At 41.9% G+C, this 20,190-nt stretch overlaps 1 protein-coding gene across 3 annotated transcripts in view; it reads left to right on the top strand.

The window, feature by feature from the left end:
• LOC123364071 (retinitis pigmentosa 1-like 1 protein) overlaps positions 1-20,190 on the top strand; it is a 58,058-nt gene that overhangs the window by 23,949 nt on the left and 13,919 nt on the right. For 2 of the 3 annotated variants that reach the window (XM_045005845.1, XM_045005847.1), the window contains exons 4-5: positions 12,632-12,768; positions 18,712-18,869. In XM_045005845.1, coding sequence (XP_044861780.1) covers positions 12,632-12,768; positions 18,712-18,869 — 295 coding nt within the window. The remainder of the gene's footprint in view (positions 1-12,631; positions 12,769-18,711; positions 18,870-20,190) is intronic. The other variant, XM_045005846.1, reaches the window with a different exon arrangement.

The raw sequence follows: 20,190 nt of genomic DNA on the forward strand, positions 1-20,190 counted from the left end.
TTTGCTAGTTAACTAGTTGTAGCATTTGAAGAGGAAGAGGTGGCTTGCTCAACCTGTGTGTGTGTGTTTGTACTAAAAAGTGGTTTGGAAAACACAGTATGCACCAGAGCTGAGATTTAATTTCTTTAAGGAGGCTATTATAGATAACTTTGTAATAATTTCAAGGTTGGTCAAGAGCCTGGCTGTAAGGTTAAGAAAACTCTATTACCTGAAATTCCTTCCTGTTTTAAGGAAAGTGGTAGGAATTTTTACTATGAATCCTCTTGATATGTGTCAAGAACAAGATTTATTTCAACTGCCTGTGGTGGAGGAATTATTTGCACAGCATTATCAACTGATCAGGATTTAGCAAAAGCCTGTGCTATTCTCAATTACTATATTTTTTTCTCAGAGATAGTTGGCCCAGTTCTTCTTTTTTAAAAACAAGATTTAATAGCAGTTTGTATCTTCTATGCTAAACGGTGGGCATGGAAACACAGATACAGACACTATATAATAGGATTCAAAGTGGAGGCCACAACTTTATTAAAACTATTACATAACTGGGTGTGATGGGGCAGAGAGGCCCCACACCAGGAGAGAAGGCTTTAAGAAGAGCCTCTGGGCTCAGCTAGTCCTACCCTGCTATACCTGCAGACAAGCCTGGAGAGGGAATAAAAGGAGAGAACCTGGCTCAGTTCTGGGCTGACTGGCCAGGATGGAGTTCTGCCTCTCTGCCTAAAGGGAGCTCAACCTTCAGGGTTAAGGAAAGATGGGCCTGATAGTCTGAGAAGCCACTTGGAAGGAACAGTTAAATCCCAAGGAGTGAGTGATACATGAGTAAAGACTGTTTGGGAACCAAGCCTGCAGTAAAGGGCAGGGACACCCTATGCAAAGACAGGCCACCCCAGTATTGCATTGGCTTTTCATTTCGCTCAGCCCCTCCAGCCACCCAGAAAGGGATAGGACTGAATGGACAATTAGCCGGTGGGCCACATTCTACCTCAGTGGACACTGGAGACAGAGACTTCTTCCTATTGGGAGACCCGTAGTTGTGCTGGGGCACCTGGAAGATCCATCGGGGGAGCTGCTCCAGCCATGCCACTATACTAGTATAAATCACCCAAACTACCTGGCAGGGTTATTCCAATAGGAAGCACCAATGGCCCCCATGTACTCTGAACCTGAGGGTGAGTGTGGAGACCATGTCCCCTCTCCAATCTCACGCCTGTCATTGGATCCTGACCTTTTCCCCTACTCAACACCAGAGGTAGCAGAAATGAGGGGGGAAGCCACAAACTGGATAGACCCCCTCACCATGCAGTGTTGTGCTCAGAACCAATTTCCAAGCAGCCCACTAGGTTATAGATATTTTAATCAGACTCCTTCTAACTCACCAACCACAGTGAAAACCACCACAGCAGATGATAGCATTCACTTTAGAGGTCCTTCTCTACCCTGCTGGCCAACTAGAAAGGAATCCATGTAGCATTGAGGTCCTCCCACAAATTGTCTGACCCCACATAAATGTACTCCATCCTTTCAAAACTGTGCTGGGGAGGCATACTTAATTCCCACATAGGAAATCACTCTCCCCACCCCCTGTCATTTTAGTATACATACCAACTTTCCAGTTAATTATTTTTCTGGCCTGATCAATCTTTGGCAAGTCAGGTGGCCCTCATAAAACCTGATGTAGAAATATCTCTGACCAGGTCAAGATCACTCCAGGGAAATGAGATCTCGATAGGGCTAGTATTCCTCTTTATTACACTTATCAAATCAACCCCTTTTGCTAGGCCTAAATCATTCTACCTCAGGTGAATAACTATCACCTACAGGGAATGAAAACAGTCTGCCATAGAATGGCAGAGGGGCACTAGCTGGTCCCCTTCCCCCACATGCCCCTCCTTCCCTGCCACCTGAGACAGACAGTCAAATGGGGGAACCTAGCTGGCAGCCTGCACGCGAGACAGATGCTCCTTTGCTGGCCCAATGGACTCTACTACGCCCACAGTTTAAATCCTTTAATCAAAATAGTAACTGGTTTTCTGCAATCTACCGAATGGCCCATTTAAATGACTATAGAAATAAACCTGCTTGTTTTGGAACCTGAAGTCCCAAAGAGTGATGGCCAGTAGGGTTAGAGAGGGAAAAAATAGCAGAAATATGATGTCCTTCATGATTTGATTCTTTGACCATACCAGTCCCTTGGAAGTACACTTTGCCACCTGTGCCTCCTGCAGCATCTGAGTGGACCTGAAGGCAGCAGCCACTCCTCACACCAGAAGGATAGCCTATTGTGTGTTCTAAAAAAAACAAACAACCCTGTCTCAAACCTTTAAGTCTTATTACATCTCCTGGGTTACTTTAATATAATGATGAGGCCTGGTAATTCCCATTGTAGCCACCACTAGGCATGTGTTAAAGGAGCAGTTTTTAAAAAGCAGAGACAAGAAACACTCACTGCTGTGTGTAATTTAATCCCCCAGATATACCAATTGGGAAACAAGGTCAGAGCCTTCTCTTTTTCTCTTGCTGTTGGTACTCCACATAGCCTGTCCAGTGCCTGAAAGGTTTTCAACAGATACAGTCCCTACTTTCCCTACAAAAAGAAAATCATGAACATAATGCTCAACCTGCCTATGTCCTGATTCCCTGACCACTAAATGTGTAACTAAACTTTTCAAAGGCCAAAGAGAAGATGAAGCCTCCCATTGACATAGCTCTGTTGAATTAAAATTGGCCCTCAAATTAGTTAGTAGGAATCTGCAGGCTGACTTAGGATCCCATTTTGCCAACAGAATTCCTTTTCCACACACCCTTGTCACATTGATGTTGGAATTGAAGGAAGAGTAACCCATTGAGCAGAGGTCGGGGTCACTAGCTTCATTGGCCAACCTTCCTCATGGGTAAAATAAGATGGTTTAAAATTCCGTATGAGGGGGAATGGTGTAATGTCATATAATTTGAAGTCAGTCAAGGACTTCCCATGTGGTAAAGAGGAGATGGGGTGGTGCAAAATTGAGGGAACTTTCAGTTACCAATGGCTGGTTTGCTGGTCTCTCCTTCAGAAGAGGTTTGAGTCATCACTTTTCACTCAGACTCAGGAGTCTGGGTTTCTTTCCCCAGCTGTGCCACTATCCTGCTGAATGACCAAATCCAAATCAATTCGTTCTCAGTGCTTCAGTTTCCCCATCTGCAAAATGGGGATGAATTTGCTTTGTAAAGCACTTTGAGATCTAGGATTAAAAAGAGCTATTATTCTGGTGATGGGCAGGGCTGTCTCCGGTTCAGTTGGGGAATCCTCCTGGGTGTACAGCTGCATTGTCCCTTTGTGGCTTTAGCATTAGCAGGGTTCCAACTTGGGTGGAGCTAGTGTACACTGCAGTGACAGGGATGGCACCTCTCCACTGTACCACATGACCACATGCAGTGGGTATGGGACCATGGGATCCCCTGAAGAGTGCTCATCCTATCAATGTTTCATAGGGATTTTGTTGAAAAATCTCACCTTTTAAACAAGCTGAGACACATTATTTTGAAAGTGGCTTCAATTAAGTTGTCAAACAAGATTTACAAAAAAGGACTGTGTAGTGTTTTTAGGCATACTTGCATCGCTCTAAGGATTTTTATCCCAACACTGATTTCAGTTTCTGATGTAGAACACTCCTTTTGCAGGTTAGCCCTGATTTAAAAAAATAAAACTGCCTCTGATCTACTATGGGCAAAGATTGAATGTTGACCTTAGCAATGCTATCAACACTGTGCAGTCTTGCAAGGAGCCTAAATTATGGTAGTGTCATAAATATGTTTGCTTTAAAAAAAGATAATCATGATATTGATATGAATGGGTTCATTTGTGAGCCTGGGTTATCTATTTATTAATCAAAGATAAATCAGCACAATACAGAGAGGGTATACATGACCAATTTCTGGGAAACAGTCCTGCAGCATCTAGTCTGTCTCAAAATGATTACAGAAACTGTGGGTATGTCTACACTACCTGCTGGATCGGTGGGTAGTGATCGATCTATTGGGGATCAATTTATTGCCTGTAGTGTAGACATGATATATTGATCCCCGATTGCTCTCCCGTCGACTGCTGAACTCCAGCACTGTGAGAGGCGGAAGCAAAGTCGATGGGGGCACTGCAGCCGTCAATCCAGCACTGCGAGGACATGAAGTAAGTAATTTTAATTCGATCTAAGATACATCGACTTCAGCTATGCTATTCTCGTAGCTGAAGTTGCGTATCTTAGATTGATCCCCCCCAGTGTAGACCAGGCCTGTCTGTTTTACACTCTGCTTGTTTATAACAGATGGAAGATCCCCAAATTCCACTGTATTAGCACAACAATTTCATCCTTTTTCTTATCTGGTTCCATACATGGTTTACAAGACATAGAGGTGTCTGTACCATCCTAAACCAATACAGATAATTATCCATTCCTGGCAGATGGTGCATATCTCACAAGCCTCACCAGAAAATACATCTTAGTTTCTGACAGATTGTACACATACAAAGAAAAGAGCTACATATACAAAAAACAGAGATTGCAACAGTTCAGTTACTAGTACTTTTCCATAAAATTTAAGTATGAGAACAATTCTTAGTTCTACAATTCAGCATAAATACAAAACATTTTAGTAATATATAATATGCTTTGTCTTCTATTAGTTTCTTATTTTAGTTGCACAACACACCTTATCCAATTATGTCTTGTAGCTACAGCAAAAAAGCAAATTACATATTTTAGTTAGAACTGGTTTCACAGTCCAGAGTACAGTTCCATTTCTTATGGTGAAACGCCTGCTGCTGCATCAGCACTATAGTTTCATAGGTAGTAGCTTTCCACTTCACTTTTGGTCTAGCCCATAGAGTGGTACCATTCAGTTCAGGCAATGATGATGTGATGTGTCTTTTGTGATAATAAACCAGCTTTAAAGTTTTCAGTAGTATTCTTCTTGAACTCTTTCATCTCCATGGTAATTTTTGGGAAGGGTTGGAAGACCCCAGTTTCTGATTTTGCCCTGGGAACCCTGAAAACCTCAGTGTAGTTCAGAGGGAAAGAGATAAAAATTAATCTCCACATACTAAAGGGAGGGTGCCTGTTTGTGGAGGGTGCAGGGGGGTGGGCAATATTGTGGAAAAATGCCTCAACTGTTCCCAGCTGAGATCTTCCAGATAGCAGGGTGATCATTTGTAAAGACTGACAAAATGGCCAATGTTGGTATGGGGAGGTCCCACGCTTTTCTTGGTGGGGGGGGGGTTAGGTAGGACGCTACACCTTGCACCTGCTCTTGGGGCACCAAGGGCCCTGATAGTGGCCTAAGAAGGTGGTAGAGGGGGGAAGGGGGTTTGGGTTTGCTCCTCATTCTGAGCCCCAGCCCCTCTCAACCCCTGCGGGTTTCTTACCCTCTTCCTCCTGGTAGGGTTACTGTCGGTCCTTTATGCTGGGGGAAGGGAGTCTCCCTGCTCTGTTGAGGCAGGGTCTCCCTTCCTCCAGTTCTCGGGTCTTTCAATTCTCAGCAACACATCTCCAAACTCCAGTCCTCTCTCCTTCCTCACTCCACACTTCCTGAAGCAGAGGTTTTGTAATTAGGTTCCTGACAGGGCCTTAATTGGCTACAGGTGTGCCAATTAACTGTAGTAATGGTCCCTAGGCTACAGAGAACCACGCCTTAATTAGCTTAGATCTTATATATCTCCCCTCTACCAGTCTCCCACTGCTCCCTGGCCCTGCTGTATCACCTCCTTGGCGTCTTCAGCCAGGGGGATCTGCCAGTAGCCTTTTGTCAAGTATGGGACCTTGGCTAACGTATCCACTGGCTCATTGATACGTGGTGTTGGGTAGGAATCAAATTGGGATACCTTGTTAAATTCTGGAAGTCATGACAAAACCTCAGGGTACTCTCAGGCTTGGGGACCAAGACAATAGGGTTTGACTACTGGCTGTGTGATTCCTCAGTCACCCCAAGTTCCATCTTCTTCCTTACTTCCACCCTAATTTCTTCTCTTTTTGCTCCTGGTATGTGATATGGTGTTATCGTCACCCTTGCTCTGGGACAGATTTCAATGTGGTGTTGGATCAGCGTCATACGGCCTGGTTGCGTGGAGAACATGTTTTGGTTCCACTGGATCATCTTGATGACCTCTGTTTGTTGTTCTGGGGCTAATTTGAGGGATATCCTTACCTGCCCTTGTGTGCCATCTGCCTGGGGTGGAACAGTTGAGGCAGGATGGCCAGGCACATCTCCCGATTGAGCCAGGGTTTCAGTAAATTGACATTGTAGATCTGCTCTGGCCTTTGGCAGTCTGGCTGCTTCTCCTTATAATTCACCTCCCCAATGGCTTCCGCAATCTTATAAGGTCCACACCAGCTGGCCAGGAGCTTGCTTTCTGTTGTTGATACCAGGACCCATTCTCCTGATTGAATTTCCATGTTTTTGCCCGACAGTTGTAGTAGGTTTTCTGGGTCTCTTGTGCTTTCTCCAAATGCTCCCATACTATGGGGGTCATTTGGGCTATTCGTTCTCTCATCTGGGCCATGTGTGGAATGACGTTCTTTCCCAGGTGGGGTTGTTCCTCCCATTCCCCCTTTGCAATGTTTAATATGTCACATGGGTGGTGTCCATACAGTAGCTCCAAGGGGGAGCATACAGTAGATGTCTGGGAAACTTCTCATATTGCAAACATCAGGTATGGTAGAAGGGTCTTTTCCATCTTGGGCCACCACCTTTCGATCATACTCTTGAGAGTGCAGTTAAATCACTCGACCAGACCATCTGTTTGGGGATGATAGGCTGAGGTCTGCAAGGCTTGGATATGGAGCAGGGTACATAAGTCTTTCTTTACTCTCGACATGAAGGGAGTCTCTTGGTCTGTCAGGATCGCCTTAGGGATGCTTACCTTAGCAAAAACCTTGACCAGTCCTTTTGTGATCACCTTGGACATGGGGTTTCTTAGAGGAATGGCTTCGGGGTACCGTGTAGTGTAGTCCAGGTTGATGAGTATGCTTTGGTGGCCCCAGGCTGATCTTTCTAGTGGGCCCACTAGATCTGTGGTTATCCTTTCAAAAGGGACTTCAGTTACAGGCAAGGGTACCGACGGGGCCCATAACTGAGGTTGAGGGCCCTTAACTGAGGTTGGGGGCTATGCAGCTGGCACTCTGGGCATGAGGTGCAATAGTGCTGGACTTCTGCTTGTACACCCAGCCAGTAGAACCTCCTTAGGACTCTATCCAGGGTCTTGTCTGCTCCTAAATGTCCCCCAAACAGATGACTGTGAGCTAACTCTAATACAGCCCTTGTGTGCTTCCGTGGAACCTAGAGCTGTTCTACTACTTCCTCCTGGATTGGCACTACCCAGTACAACAGATCCTGCTTGATTTTATAGTATGGCCTTGGACGTTTGGTTTTCCCTTCTACTGGCACACTGTTTACCTCTACTACCTCTTCCCTCACATTCACATACTCATATGCTTCATCCTGCTTCATCCCCCCCTGGCGTGGGACCGATCTGGCCTGATTCTATTGGATTGGTCTCCCCTCCATCCCTTGGGGTGCTTCCGCTCATGCTGGGGGGGGCTGTCTCTGGGTCTCCACTGGTCTGTGCTTCCTTGAGGTTTCCCTGATGGGGCCGCCTACCAACCAGCGCAGCTCTCTGGTTTGCCGCCAAAATCCTGGTTCCTAATCTTTTATCTGCCTTCCTTCTGGGCACTTTCTGGGGGTGAAAATTACTCGGGAAAACCCAGCAAAATAGGGGTGGGGCCATCCATAGGTGCCTCGATCTCTGCCTGGGGCTTACTGCCATCCCCTAACTCAATGGGGGAGGGGGAGTAAGCTCTCAAAACCCAGGGAAGTCCCTGCCAATTAAGGCTGCGTAGGGGAGCTTGGGGACCACCTCTGCAGTCACCTTGGTAGTGTTCCCCTGTATCTCAATCCATATTGGACACACGTCACTCCAGTGCTCTTGGCCCGGCTCAGTTGGCCTTGCCTCACTTACTCTCTTCCCCCTGGGTAGGGTTACCCTTGGTCCTTGATGCTGTGGGAGGGGGAGTCTCCCTGCTCTGCTGAGCCAGGGTCTCCTTTCCTATGGTTCTCGGGTCTTTCAATTCTCAGCAACACACTTCCAAACTCCAGTCCTCTCTCCTTCCTTGCTCCACATTGTCTGCCTGAAGCAGGGTTTTTTTTTAATTAGGTTCCTGACTGCCTTAATTGGCTACAGGTGCTCCAATTAACTTGTAGTAACCTTCTCTAGTCTACATGAAACCATGCCTTAATTAGCCTAGCACTTATATTAGGACTGTTGATTAATCGCAGTCAGGGGCGGCTCTAGACATTTCGCTGCCCCAAGCACGGCGGCATGCCGCGGGGGGGGCGTTATGCCGATCGCCGGTCCCGCGGTTCCGGTGGACCTCCCGCAGGCGTGCCTGCGGAGGGTCCGCTGGTCCCGCGGCTCCACCGAAGCCGTGGGACCAGCGGACCCTCCGCAGGCAAGCCTGCGGGAGGTCCACCGGAGCCCTGCCTGCCGCCCTCCTGGCGACAGGCAGAGTGCCCCCCGCAGCATGCCGCCCCAAGCATGCGCTTGGCGTACTGGGGCCTGGAGCTGCCCCGATCGCAGTTAACTCATGTAATTAACTCAAAAAAATTAACTGCGATTAAAAAAAATTAATTGTGACTAATCACACTGTTAAACAATAGAATACCAATTGAAATGTATTAATATTTTTGGATGTTTTTCTACATTTTCAAATATATTTATTTCTATTACAACACAGAATACAAAGTGTACACTGCTCACTTTATATTATTTTTTATTACAAATATATGCACTGTAAAATGGTAAACAAAAGAGATACTATTTTTCAATTCACCTCATGCAAGTACTGTAGTTCAATCTCTTTATCGTGAAAGTGCAACTTACAAATGTAGGGTTTTTTTTGTTACATAACTGCAATAAAAAACAAAACAATGTAAAACTTTAGAGCCTACAAGTCTACTCAGTTCTGCTTCTTGTTCAGCCAATTGCAAACACTAACAAGTTTGTTTACATTTACAGGAGATAATGCTGCTCACTTCTTATTTACAATGTCTCCAGAAAGTGAGAACATGCATTCACATGGCACTTTTGTAGCTGGCATTGCAAGGTATTTACATGCCAGATATGCTAAACATTCATATGCCCCTCATGCTTCAGCCACCATTCCAGAAAACTTGTTTCCAAGCTGATGATGCTCGTTTAAAAAAAAAAGTGTTAATTAAATTAGCAACTGAACTCCTTGGGGGAGAATTGTATGTTTCCTCTTCTGTTTTACTCACATTCTGCCATGTATTTCATGTTATAGCAGTCTCAGATGATGACCAAGCACATGTTCGTTTTAAGAACACTTTTTCATGGCAGAGTTGACAAAATGCAAAGAAGGTACTAATGTGAGATTTCTAAAGAGAACTCCAGCACTCAAACCAAGGTTTAAGAATCTGAATTGCCTTCCAAAATCTGAGAGGGACGAGGTGTGGAGCATGCTTTCAGATGTCTTAAAAGAGCAACACTCCGATGCGAAAACTACAGAACCCAAACCACCAAAAAAAGAAAATCAACTTTCTGCTGGTGGCATCTGACTCAGATGATGAAAATGAACATGCATCGGTCCACTCTGCTTTGGATCGTTATCAAGCAGAACCCATCATCAGCATGGACACGTCTTCTGGAATGGTGGTTGAAGCATGGAGGGACATATGAATCTTTAGCGCATCCGCCATGTAAATACCTTGCAATGCCGGCTACAACAGTGCCGTGTGAATGCCTGTTCTCGCTTTCAGGTGACATTTGAAACAAGACGTAGGCAGCATTATCTCCTGCAAATTGCAACCAAACTTGTTTGTTTGAGCTATTTGGCTGAACGAGAAGTAGGACTGAGTGGACTTGTAGGTTCTAAAGTTTTACATTGTTTTATTTTTGAATGCAGTTATTTTTTGTACATAATTCTACATTTGTAAGTTCAACTTTCATTATAAAGAGATTGCACTACAGTACTTGTAATCAAAAATAAATATAAAATGAGCACTGTATGCTTATATTCTGCCTTCTAATTGAAATCAATATATTTGAAAATGTAGAAAACATCCAAAAATATTTAAATAAATGGTATTATATTATTGTTTAATAGTGTAATTGATCATGATTAATTTTTTTAATCACTTGACAGCCTTAGCTTGTATATCTCCTCTCTCCCACTGCTCTCTGGCCTTGCTTTATCACAAGACACAGGCCAAAGCTGTGCACATCATTTGTGCGTGAGCATATACAATCTGGTATCCTCTTCTACAAAGCAATACGTGAATTCAGCTTTGGTGTAATGCATACAGTTACCAGCCTGTGTGCTTTTTTTAGGTGTCTATATGAAAATGCACCCCTCTTGCACTTTATTTTCATGCTATTTTATTTGACTCATTTATATTACTGCTTTTTTTGAAACACATCATTTGACCTTGTTCTTACTGGAGTGTTATTTTTTTAACTGAGTTTGATTGGCGTAATCTCTGGAGGCAACCATGGGGCAGGAGAGAGGTCTCCATATAACTTTCTTTGGCCCCCTAAAACTGACTGGTCATGTGTAGCCCTTGAATGGGTAAACAAAAGTGCAGAAGGGACATAATGAACTTCCTTTCTCCCTATCCATCTGTATAATTGCACAATTACTGTCTCCTGAACAGAAGTTCTCCTTGCTAGTATCCTTAGGGAGATATCCAGCCATAAGGACCTGGGGCCAACCTACCATCCTCCCTCCTTCTGGACCAGATAAGCACAGAACTCATACTGCAGTGTGAAGGGAAGCGCCAGGAGGCATTCTATCAACGGGAGGCAATTATGTCTCTACCAACCCAAATTAGACTAGTTGAGCCTTGCGGTTTGCCTGTCATTACTTTTGATTTAAAAAACAAGAATAGGTTAATAAAAATCAGCTTTCAGTATGAGCTTGCGTTGGAAAGGTTGCTGATGATGTTGGGTAGATATTGTAATAGAGTGAGACTGTACACTCTCATTGAGGAAGAAAGCCCTGAAATTTTTTGATGGTGCTTCCCCGCATTGTTCTGGCAGTGGGGAGAGGTTTGAAGTCCATTTCATAATGCACAGGGATCTGCACCAGAAAGTGGCATCATAATTAGCTTCTTTGTCAGTCTCCTAGAGACTGGAATTGAATGGGCGGAAAGATTGATCTACTCTCTCATCTCAAGAATATTCTTGAAACACATTGTTTGGATGATGGGAAGGAATCTTACACGGCTCCCACCTACACTTGTCCTCTTATGTGGAGTGAGGGCTTTGGTACCCAGGGCTATTTGACACTCTGCACGCCACTGAAGCTCTCTTTGAAGAAAAACCATTCTCTTGTAAATATTTTGATTTTTTTTTCTTGATATTTTTGCAAATGTGCCACAGGTAATGGGCCAGTTTAAGATACCTTTAGTCATAACAAGAGGTGCCTGACTGTAGGAATGGTTCCATAGGTGTCATTGAAAGGGTGGCAAAAGGTGGCCATAACACTGTAACTCAAGTGGTTCAATATTTTTTCATACTTTCAAACTAAGTTGTCTTTAGTTGTATCTCAAGATGTTCAGTAAATGCCCATTACACCCAATACCAAAATCAGCATTTTGGCCAGTAACTAAACTGTACAATAAGTATGCCAAGCTTTTCTACTATCCAAGAGTAAAGTGGAATCCTTACAAATTCTCTCTCACACACACATGCACACATGAATTACAAATTGGATCCATATGAAAATTTTAAATATTTACAAAGAGTTTCGTTATTATACAATTCCATTATGTGCTAAATTTCCTGTGTACTAGAATTCCCTTTTCTTTTTTCTTATTCCTTTTTTCATTCCTAACCCATATCAAAATTATTTCAAAAGAATTCCTTCACTTTTCATTGAGTCGATTACATTAATATACAAATAGACCCAGAAGAGCTAGAAATTGCCCATGCAGCTCTATGAAATGCTATCTCAAGGAACAATGCATTTAGTCAGATGAACTATTTTGTTTGCCGTTACAGTTCCCTTTTGGGAAGAGACATCAATTTCATCTGTGATCAAACTTGTAATCAGAAAATGGCATAAAATTAATTATGGAAATGCTATTCAATTTCCACACACTATTAACAACTGACAACTGCATGATGATCACATTAATATTTGCACAGAATTTGTGACTTTATTCCAGCACACTTAGGGACAAATTCAGAGCTGTTGTAAAATCCATGGAATTAGCACCTGCTTACCCCAGTTCTGAATTTACCCCTTGGATTTTAAAGGGAAGTAGTTTGACCTTTTGAAATGATTTTGATTAAAAAACCTTTGGTACAAATTCTACTGTTACACCTGTGCAACTCCCTTGAGGTTAATGGGCTGGACAAATATATTTGAAGACAGAATTTTGCCCTTTGAGTGACATGATGTATTTACTTGAGATTTTGAGCTGTAAGTTCATGTTTTCTAAAACTGGAGAAACCTGGCTGCCAACTTCCGCATTAATCTGCATTAAACTGCAGGCTACAGTTTTATGGAAATTCTTACAGCAAGCCCTAAGCCTTTTTTAAATGTAAAATGATGGTTTCTCCTTTTTATTTATTGCATTGCAGATTTTGGACAAAATTGAAGATGTCCAGGAGCTAATATTCACTAAAGAACCTGACTTGTTGAGAGCTCTAATTCCTGTTCAAACAATGCATCTCACTATCATTGTAGCCCATCTGAGAACAGAAGAAGATGTGAAAAAGTAAGAATTCTTTAAAATAAATGCAAGGCTAACTTTTAAGATGACATATACAGCACTGAATAACTACTTTTACCAGGGCCTAGATAAAGGTTTCCTTTTCTGCTTTTTTGAAACAGTATCTGGCTTGCTAGCTTATTGAATGCATAGCCAAGAGCTTCTTACATGAACTCTAGGTACAGTGACTTTGGAGTTTGAATTTTTTAAATTAATTCATTCATTAAGTGGTGGAAAGTGAGCAGCATGTGTATTAACTGTATTGTTGCTTTATGATCCTTTCCTATAGAGTTAAATGAAGGAAGAATGTAAATGTATCTGTACAGAAAAGCTCATGGATATTATGTAGCAACCACAGACTTTTGAAAAGGGGTGCCTACTTGTGGTATCTGGAAAGCCTTAGCAACTGGGATAGCTTAGTATTCTATAAAACATTGAAAAGAGAGGAGGAAAAAAATTGAAACGTGGTTGGTACAGCTTGATAGGGAGCTATATATTGACTAGCTGTAAGATCGCTTTGAATATGCATTGTTGGGGAGCCTAACTAATTGTAGGTTAAAAGCTCCCAGGTATCTAAGGCCTAGCTGACAGACTCCAGCATAGTGGAAGTAGGAACTGGACTAAAAGGGCATCCTTTCCTGTGTGCCAGCTGAAGGAAGCCAAGGTTAATGACTCCAACTTGAGCATTAGGACTTTGACATGACTAGGTCATATGAACTTGAAGGTGTTAAACTGGGTCTACATTGATATAAAGGGGGGTTTTCAGTCTAGTTAAGCAAACTCAGTTGAACTAACTTTATTGGAAGAAAACCTGTCTTTTGTGCCTGAAAACCTGTTGTCATGTTCTGGGGTGCAATCCAGACCAGTGACAGATTGTATCACTGCCACTCTGTAATCATGAATACCTCAAAATGCTCTGCTGCTGTGATTCTCTTCTCTGGACACAGGCAGTATCCTGAGTGGCTGTGTGCTGTGCAGCCCTGGTTTATCTCCCTGACCACAGCAGCCTGCCTACAACTCAACAGCCTCTCTACTCTCTATTATCCAGTAAACTTATGCAGGGGTAACCCCAACATACTTCCAGTCCTGAATTCCCCCCCCCAATCATCTGTCCTGGAGTGAATAGCCTTCTCTTGGAGCACTCAAAGGAATAATGAGGATTGTTTTCTCCTTTAAAGAGACAAAAGCTCATAACAGCTTATTAACTTAACTGGGGTAAATACACCTTTCCCTTCAAGTACAACATTGAACTGGTATATTGTAAAAATATAACAAGTTTATTAACAAAAAGACATGGGTTAAATGATACCAAGCACAAGGAATAAAGCTAGAATGGGTTACAAACAAACAAAAGTAAAATATGCTTTCTAGAGTCTAAGACGTAACTTTACCTTGAACAAATGCTGTAGCTTGTTGTTTCCTTATCAGTCTTTGGTTCTGAGATACTTCAACCCCCTTGTTTGAAGGATGCATCTTTCTCAGCTTGGAACAGCTCTGGCTTCTGTCTATCTAATAATGGATGCCAAGCTGGCGGCTCCTCTCTCTCTCTCTCTCTCCTTATATCTTCCTAAGCTTCATGAGTCTGAGGACAAAACACTATGACTTCATGCTGTTCTCCTCTTCCCTGTTAATTTGCATGTAAATGGGTCTTCCACTGTTTTTGGTCACACCTTGCTTAATTTCACTGAAAACAGGTAGATAGCTGCCTTCCCTCCTGTCTTGGAGAAAACCTGTTTTTCCCTGTGTTTGGTCACAGACGTTAAAGCATAATATCATGAAGTAGTGTTCACATATGCATTTCACAATGATGTTAATCACCAGTGTGTCATTAGCTTTCAGAAAAGACCTTACTTGATCCATTTTTATTATACAGAAATATTTTTATACAATCAGTTGATTCAATTGCTATCATTTAAGGTTCAGTCCCCGTCTTTATAGCCCAGACAACGTTTCTCTGTCCTGCTGGGAAGTAGATGCTAGGCTGCCTTTGCCCAACTTAATAGCTTTGTTTACCATCCATTGTTGTCACTGCCTGATGACAAACAAACTAGTACACATTCCTTTGTCTAGGGCAGACGGTGCTTACTGCATTGCTTGCCAAGGACATTTTGAGAACATAATTCTAGCACTTATTCATAACTGTTTGTACCCACCTTTTGTACCCACCCATACATCATGCAAGAATGTTAATTATGAATGACTTATTAGTTTTCTAATGAGATCTTACGTGTCATCTTTTAGATACAGATAATGACAACAGTGTGTTAAGTGTAGTCTGTCAGGCCTGATGAGCTGCTGACACACAGCAGTGAATCACAAATGCATTTCTGTGTCACACCCATCAGACCTAAAAGGACATCATACATCTATTTGGCTGAAAAGGGCATTTCTATTGGTATTGCTTTTTTGTGGGGCTGGAAGAAGAGATGTGAATGCTCTTCTGAGAGTTCATTCTGCAAGGGAATAGATTATGTAGTGTATTTCAGTAATAAATTCCTGCCCTTGCTGTTGGCAGGGAAGGCTGTTCTCCAAGAGGATAAGAGGGTGGTGGAAAGAGGCAATCAAAATATGAATCAGACAATTACAGAAGTGATTGGAGCTAAGTAGTACTAATGAACTTTAGAAAAGAATGGACATGTGCCTGTAATACAAAAATAACAGGAGTAGCTATTGAAAAGCATATCTTTCTTGTCAAGTTCTCTCCATCCTTTATCTTCTGTTTGCTTATAAAGATGTACTAAATAGGTCCAATTCCTACAGCAGGTATTCTGTACTAGTCACATGAAAGACCATTTCATTTGTTCTTAATTAACAGAGGTCTATAAAATCAGGGATGGTGTGTAGAAAGTAAATAAGGAAATGTTATTTACTCCTCCTCATAACGCAAGAACTAGTGGTACCCCAATGAAATTAATAGGCAGCAGGTTTAAAACAAACAAAAGGAAGTATTTCTTCACACAACTCACAAGTCAACCTGTGGAACTCTTTGCCAAGACTATAACAGGGTTCAAAAAAGAACTAGATAAATTCATGGAGGATAGGTCCATCATGGGCTATTAGCCAGGATAGGTAGGGATGGTGTCCTTAGCCTCTGTTTACCAGAAGCTAGGAATGGGTGACAGAGAATGGATCACTAATGATTACCTGTTCTGTTAATTCCCTCTGAAGCACCTGGCATTGGCCACTGTCAGAAGACAGGATATTGGGCTAGATGGACCTTTGGTCTGACCTAGTATGGACGTTCTTATGTTCTTTCTTGGTAGGTTTACTATCTCACTCCTCATGCCAACAATATATTTGAAGAAGCAAACCCAGCCTTGGAGAGAGGAAATGTCTTGCCCTGTTGCAAAAATCCCTCTAGCAAATCCCATTGTATCGCTAGTTTGGAGGACAGTATCAACTGATCTGAAGGATGGGTCACTGCAGTGCTGGTAGTTGATGATGAGCATGCAGAATCTTCTTCAAAGGGCTCTTGCTGCTCCCCTGTAAAAGATCTGCAGAGTCCTAATGAGCCAAAAAGAAGAAGATCTTATGCCATTATAATTGGAAAAATAGGATTCATATAATATTGAAGACTGTTTGTCCATAATATGGATTAGTAGCTGTTGGGATTCATAAAAGTGGCTTTTATATAGGCACAGAAAATGCTTTCCTAATGGGATTAGTGTGCACAACTCCTATGCACAACATACAGTGGATTGCACAGCCTGTCCTAGCTTTGTATAACATTACTTTACTAATTTTTATGCAACAAAATCAAATTTGTTGGCATGTAATTTGCATATGGTGTGGTGTTCCATAACATTAAATGGGGCTATAATAAGTCAAAGTAAACAATAGTTAAATGTCCCTAAACTGCTGTGATGTAAGTACATAATGCTTTATCTTGGCTGACACACCAGGGATTGAACCAAAGACCGCCAGAGGTAAAAGCATGATTTTCTACAGTTTGAGTTCAAGCCAGGCTTTATAGCTGGGGGCTCTATAGAATCACATCTGCACAGAGAAAGGAATTTTTAACACACAGTGATCCAGTGGTTTATATCTAGCTTATGTCAATCCCCCCAAAATAACATAAAACACCTATTATTTTAAAAGATGCATTATCTAGATAATGCATTAGTTTCTCAGTGCATTAAGGCCCTGATTTAGCAAGTTACTTTTAGGCATGTGCCAAACTTTAAGCATGTGAGTAATCTAATTTTGATGGAGCTACTAGTGCTTAGTTAGGTATGTGCTTTAATACCTTGCTGAATCAGTAAAGGCGTAAAGCTCCCAAATTTGCACTGACCTGACATTGTAGCAACTTTAAGAATGCTTTCCTGGATTTGTAATTTATTGGGTCAATGATCCAATAAATGCACTTCATTTGAGATAATGGATTTGTTTTGATTTAACAAATAAAATCATAAAATAATAGAATATCAGGGTTGGAAGGGACCTCAGGAGGTCATCTAGTTCAACCCCCTGCTCAAAGCAGGGCCAATCCTCAACTAAATCATCCCAGCCAGGTCTTTGTCAAGCCTGACCTTAAAAACCTCTAAGGAAGGAGATTCCACCATCTCCCTAGGTAACACATTCCAGTGCTTCATCATCCTCCTAGTGAAAAAGTTTTTCCTACTATCCAACCTAAACCTCCCCCACTGCAGCTTGAGACCATTACTCCTTGTTCTGTCACCTGGTACCACTGAGAACAGTCTAGATCCATCCTCTTTGGAACCCCCTTTCATGTAGTTGAAAGCATCTATTAAATCCCTCTCATTCTTCTCTTCTGCAGACTAAATAAGCCCAGTTCCCTCAGCCTCTCCTCATAAGTCATGCACTCCAGCCCCCTAATAATTTTTGTTGCCCTCTGCTGGACCCTTTCCAATTTTTCCATATCCTTCTTGTAGTGTGGGGCCCAAAACTGAACACAGTATTCCGGATGAGGCCTCACCAATGTCGAATAGAGGGGAATTATCATGTCCCTCAATCTGCTGGCAATGTCCCTATTATACAGCCCAAAATGCCATTAGCCTTCTTGGCAATAAGGGCACACTGTTGTCTCATATCCAGCTTCTCATCCATTGTAACCCCTAGGTCCTTTTCTACAGAACTGCTGCCTAGCCATTTGGTCCCTAGTCTGTAGCAGTGCATAGGATTCTTCCGTCCTAAGTGCAGGACTCTGCATTTGTCCTTGTTGAACCTCATCAGATTTCTTTTGGCCCAGTCCTCTAATTTGTCTAGGTCCTTCTGTATCCTATCCCTACCCTCCATCATATCTACCACTCCTCACACTTTAGTGTCATTTGCAAACTTGCTGAGGGTGCCATCCTCCAGATCATTGATGAAGATATTGAACAAAACTGGCCCCAGGACCGACCCTTGAGGCACTCTGCTTGATACCAGCTGCCAATTAGACATGGAGCCATTGATCACTACCTGTTGAGCCCGACGATCTAGCCAGCTTTCTGTCCACCTTATAGTCCATTCATCCAGCCCATACTTTAACTTGCTGGCAAGAATACTGTGGGAAATAAAGAAAGAAAACAGACTAATTCAAAAAGTCCAAGTTCATTCTTTTGGGGTTTTTTCAGTTCTTGAGCAGCAGTTTATTAGAGGTTTTGCATACTAATGACTTGATCACTATGAAGCACTAGCAACAATGTCAGGCCATTTTTTTTAATGGCTCAGTCAGTACATACTTGAAGTTATTAATTTTCTAATGTATCATGGGGTACATAAATCACTTGCACATCTTCTAGTTGTAATCAAAGTGATTATATCCAAACTTACAGTGAAAATACACTGTGCTTTCATGTCTTGTGCAATACTGTGGAATGATCTTCCTGCCAAAAATCAATGTATCATAACAATCCATCATATCTCCAATGTCATACCCTCCAGAGGATTATTTAGCTGTCGTGTTATCTCCCTTTTTGAGTGTGGATTTTATTTATTTATTTTAAGGGCTGTTGTGGCACTGGAGCAGAGCAAAGCTAAAGTGGAAGCCATTTTGCAGGGTAAACTCTTTAACATGACATTTCATGGGATTGGGCAATTTAACAACCAAGTGATATATGTGAAAATGTCAGACGATGAACAGCAAATGTTAAGCAAAATTGCAGGTGAGTATCTAAACAGATTTACCATTTGTGTAAAATAACTCTTGTTTGAGATTTTTTTTAGGCTGGTTTTTAAATGATTGGGGAGGTTGTGACTTCTGTGCTTCATGTTTCTTTAGAAGGTGGGTGGAGAAATGTACCCTGGAGAGGCAGTTTTAGTAGTCGAAGCATAAAATTTAGAATAACCAGACTGCATAGAAACTGATGGATGGATAGACTAATCTCTATGCAGTTCAATAATATGGGAAAACTGAGTCACAGAAATGTTAACTTTTGAAGGTTGCAGAGCAGGGAACAGAAGACAGTTCTCCTGACTATTGTGACTTTTGGCTCACTCTGCTCTTTTATGTGTGGGTCTTTAAGATATGACCTTAAGAACAGGGGTCCTATCCACTCTAATAGACCTTAAACATCGCATGACATTTTCTCTTTGAGAGTGGATATTTGCCCCAGTGGTGTTAACGAACATTTCCTTGCCAAGCTGTGCAGCATGCTTGTAACAGTTGTTCACCTGTCTGCTACCGTCCATTAGGTGGCTGTATTTCAGTGGTTGTGTATGGGTGGAGTTTGTAAAGCACTTTTTAGGATCCTTTAGGATATAGGTGGTTTACAAGTATAATATAATATTCATAATAATTTGTTTATGATGTACACATTTTAATACATTTTTCTTTCTAAAGAAATTGGCTAGAAATTGATTTATGAAGAACTAGTAATTAAAATGTATGAAATCTTTATTTTCAGGGTTGGAATATGATCCATTTAAACAGTGTCATTTGCTAAATTCAGAATGGCTTTTCATTCTTTGCTTAAGTTTCCAAGAGCTATTTTAGCCTGCAATTCAGAGCCTAGTCTAAGTATCCTGGGTTCCCAGTTCTAGCAGAACAGAAATAATCAACATGATATTCTTTTTTTTTCTTTGCCAAATTCATACTTAGCAAAAAAAAAAAAAAGCTTCTTCCAACACAGAATTAATCCATGTGCTCATATATAATTTCTGTCAAAATATTCCCCCGTTAGGAGGGGAGTAAAGGTCCACAGTTAGTGAAGAATAAGAGGATGCTGTGTAAGTCCACTAACCTAGATGTCAGTTGTCTATCCTTTGCAAAGTTCTGCTTGGTTTTATGTTGCTGAGGCAATGAAGTTAGCTACAAAGTATATTCATTATTATATTTCCTTCAGGGCAAAACCCTTACTCCTTTTGAATTCTGAAATCTTGGCTTATAGCAATTTTGCTTTTCCCTTTTTAATTATTTTTCTCTTCTGTATGAAGTAAGCAGATAGTATTGCATCCACATGGGAGATGCCTGTATCTCTTAAGCAG

The sequence above is a fragment of the Mauremys mutica genome, chromosome 2 (assembly GCF_020497125.1).
Source record: "Mauremys mutica isolate MM-2020 ecotype Southern chromosome 2, ASM2049712v1, whole genome shotgun sequence".
In the NCBI taxonomy this organism is placed as follows: Eukaryota; Metazoa; Chordata; order Testudines; family Geoemydidae; genus Mauremys; species Mauremys mutica.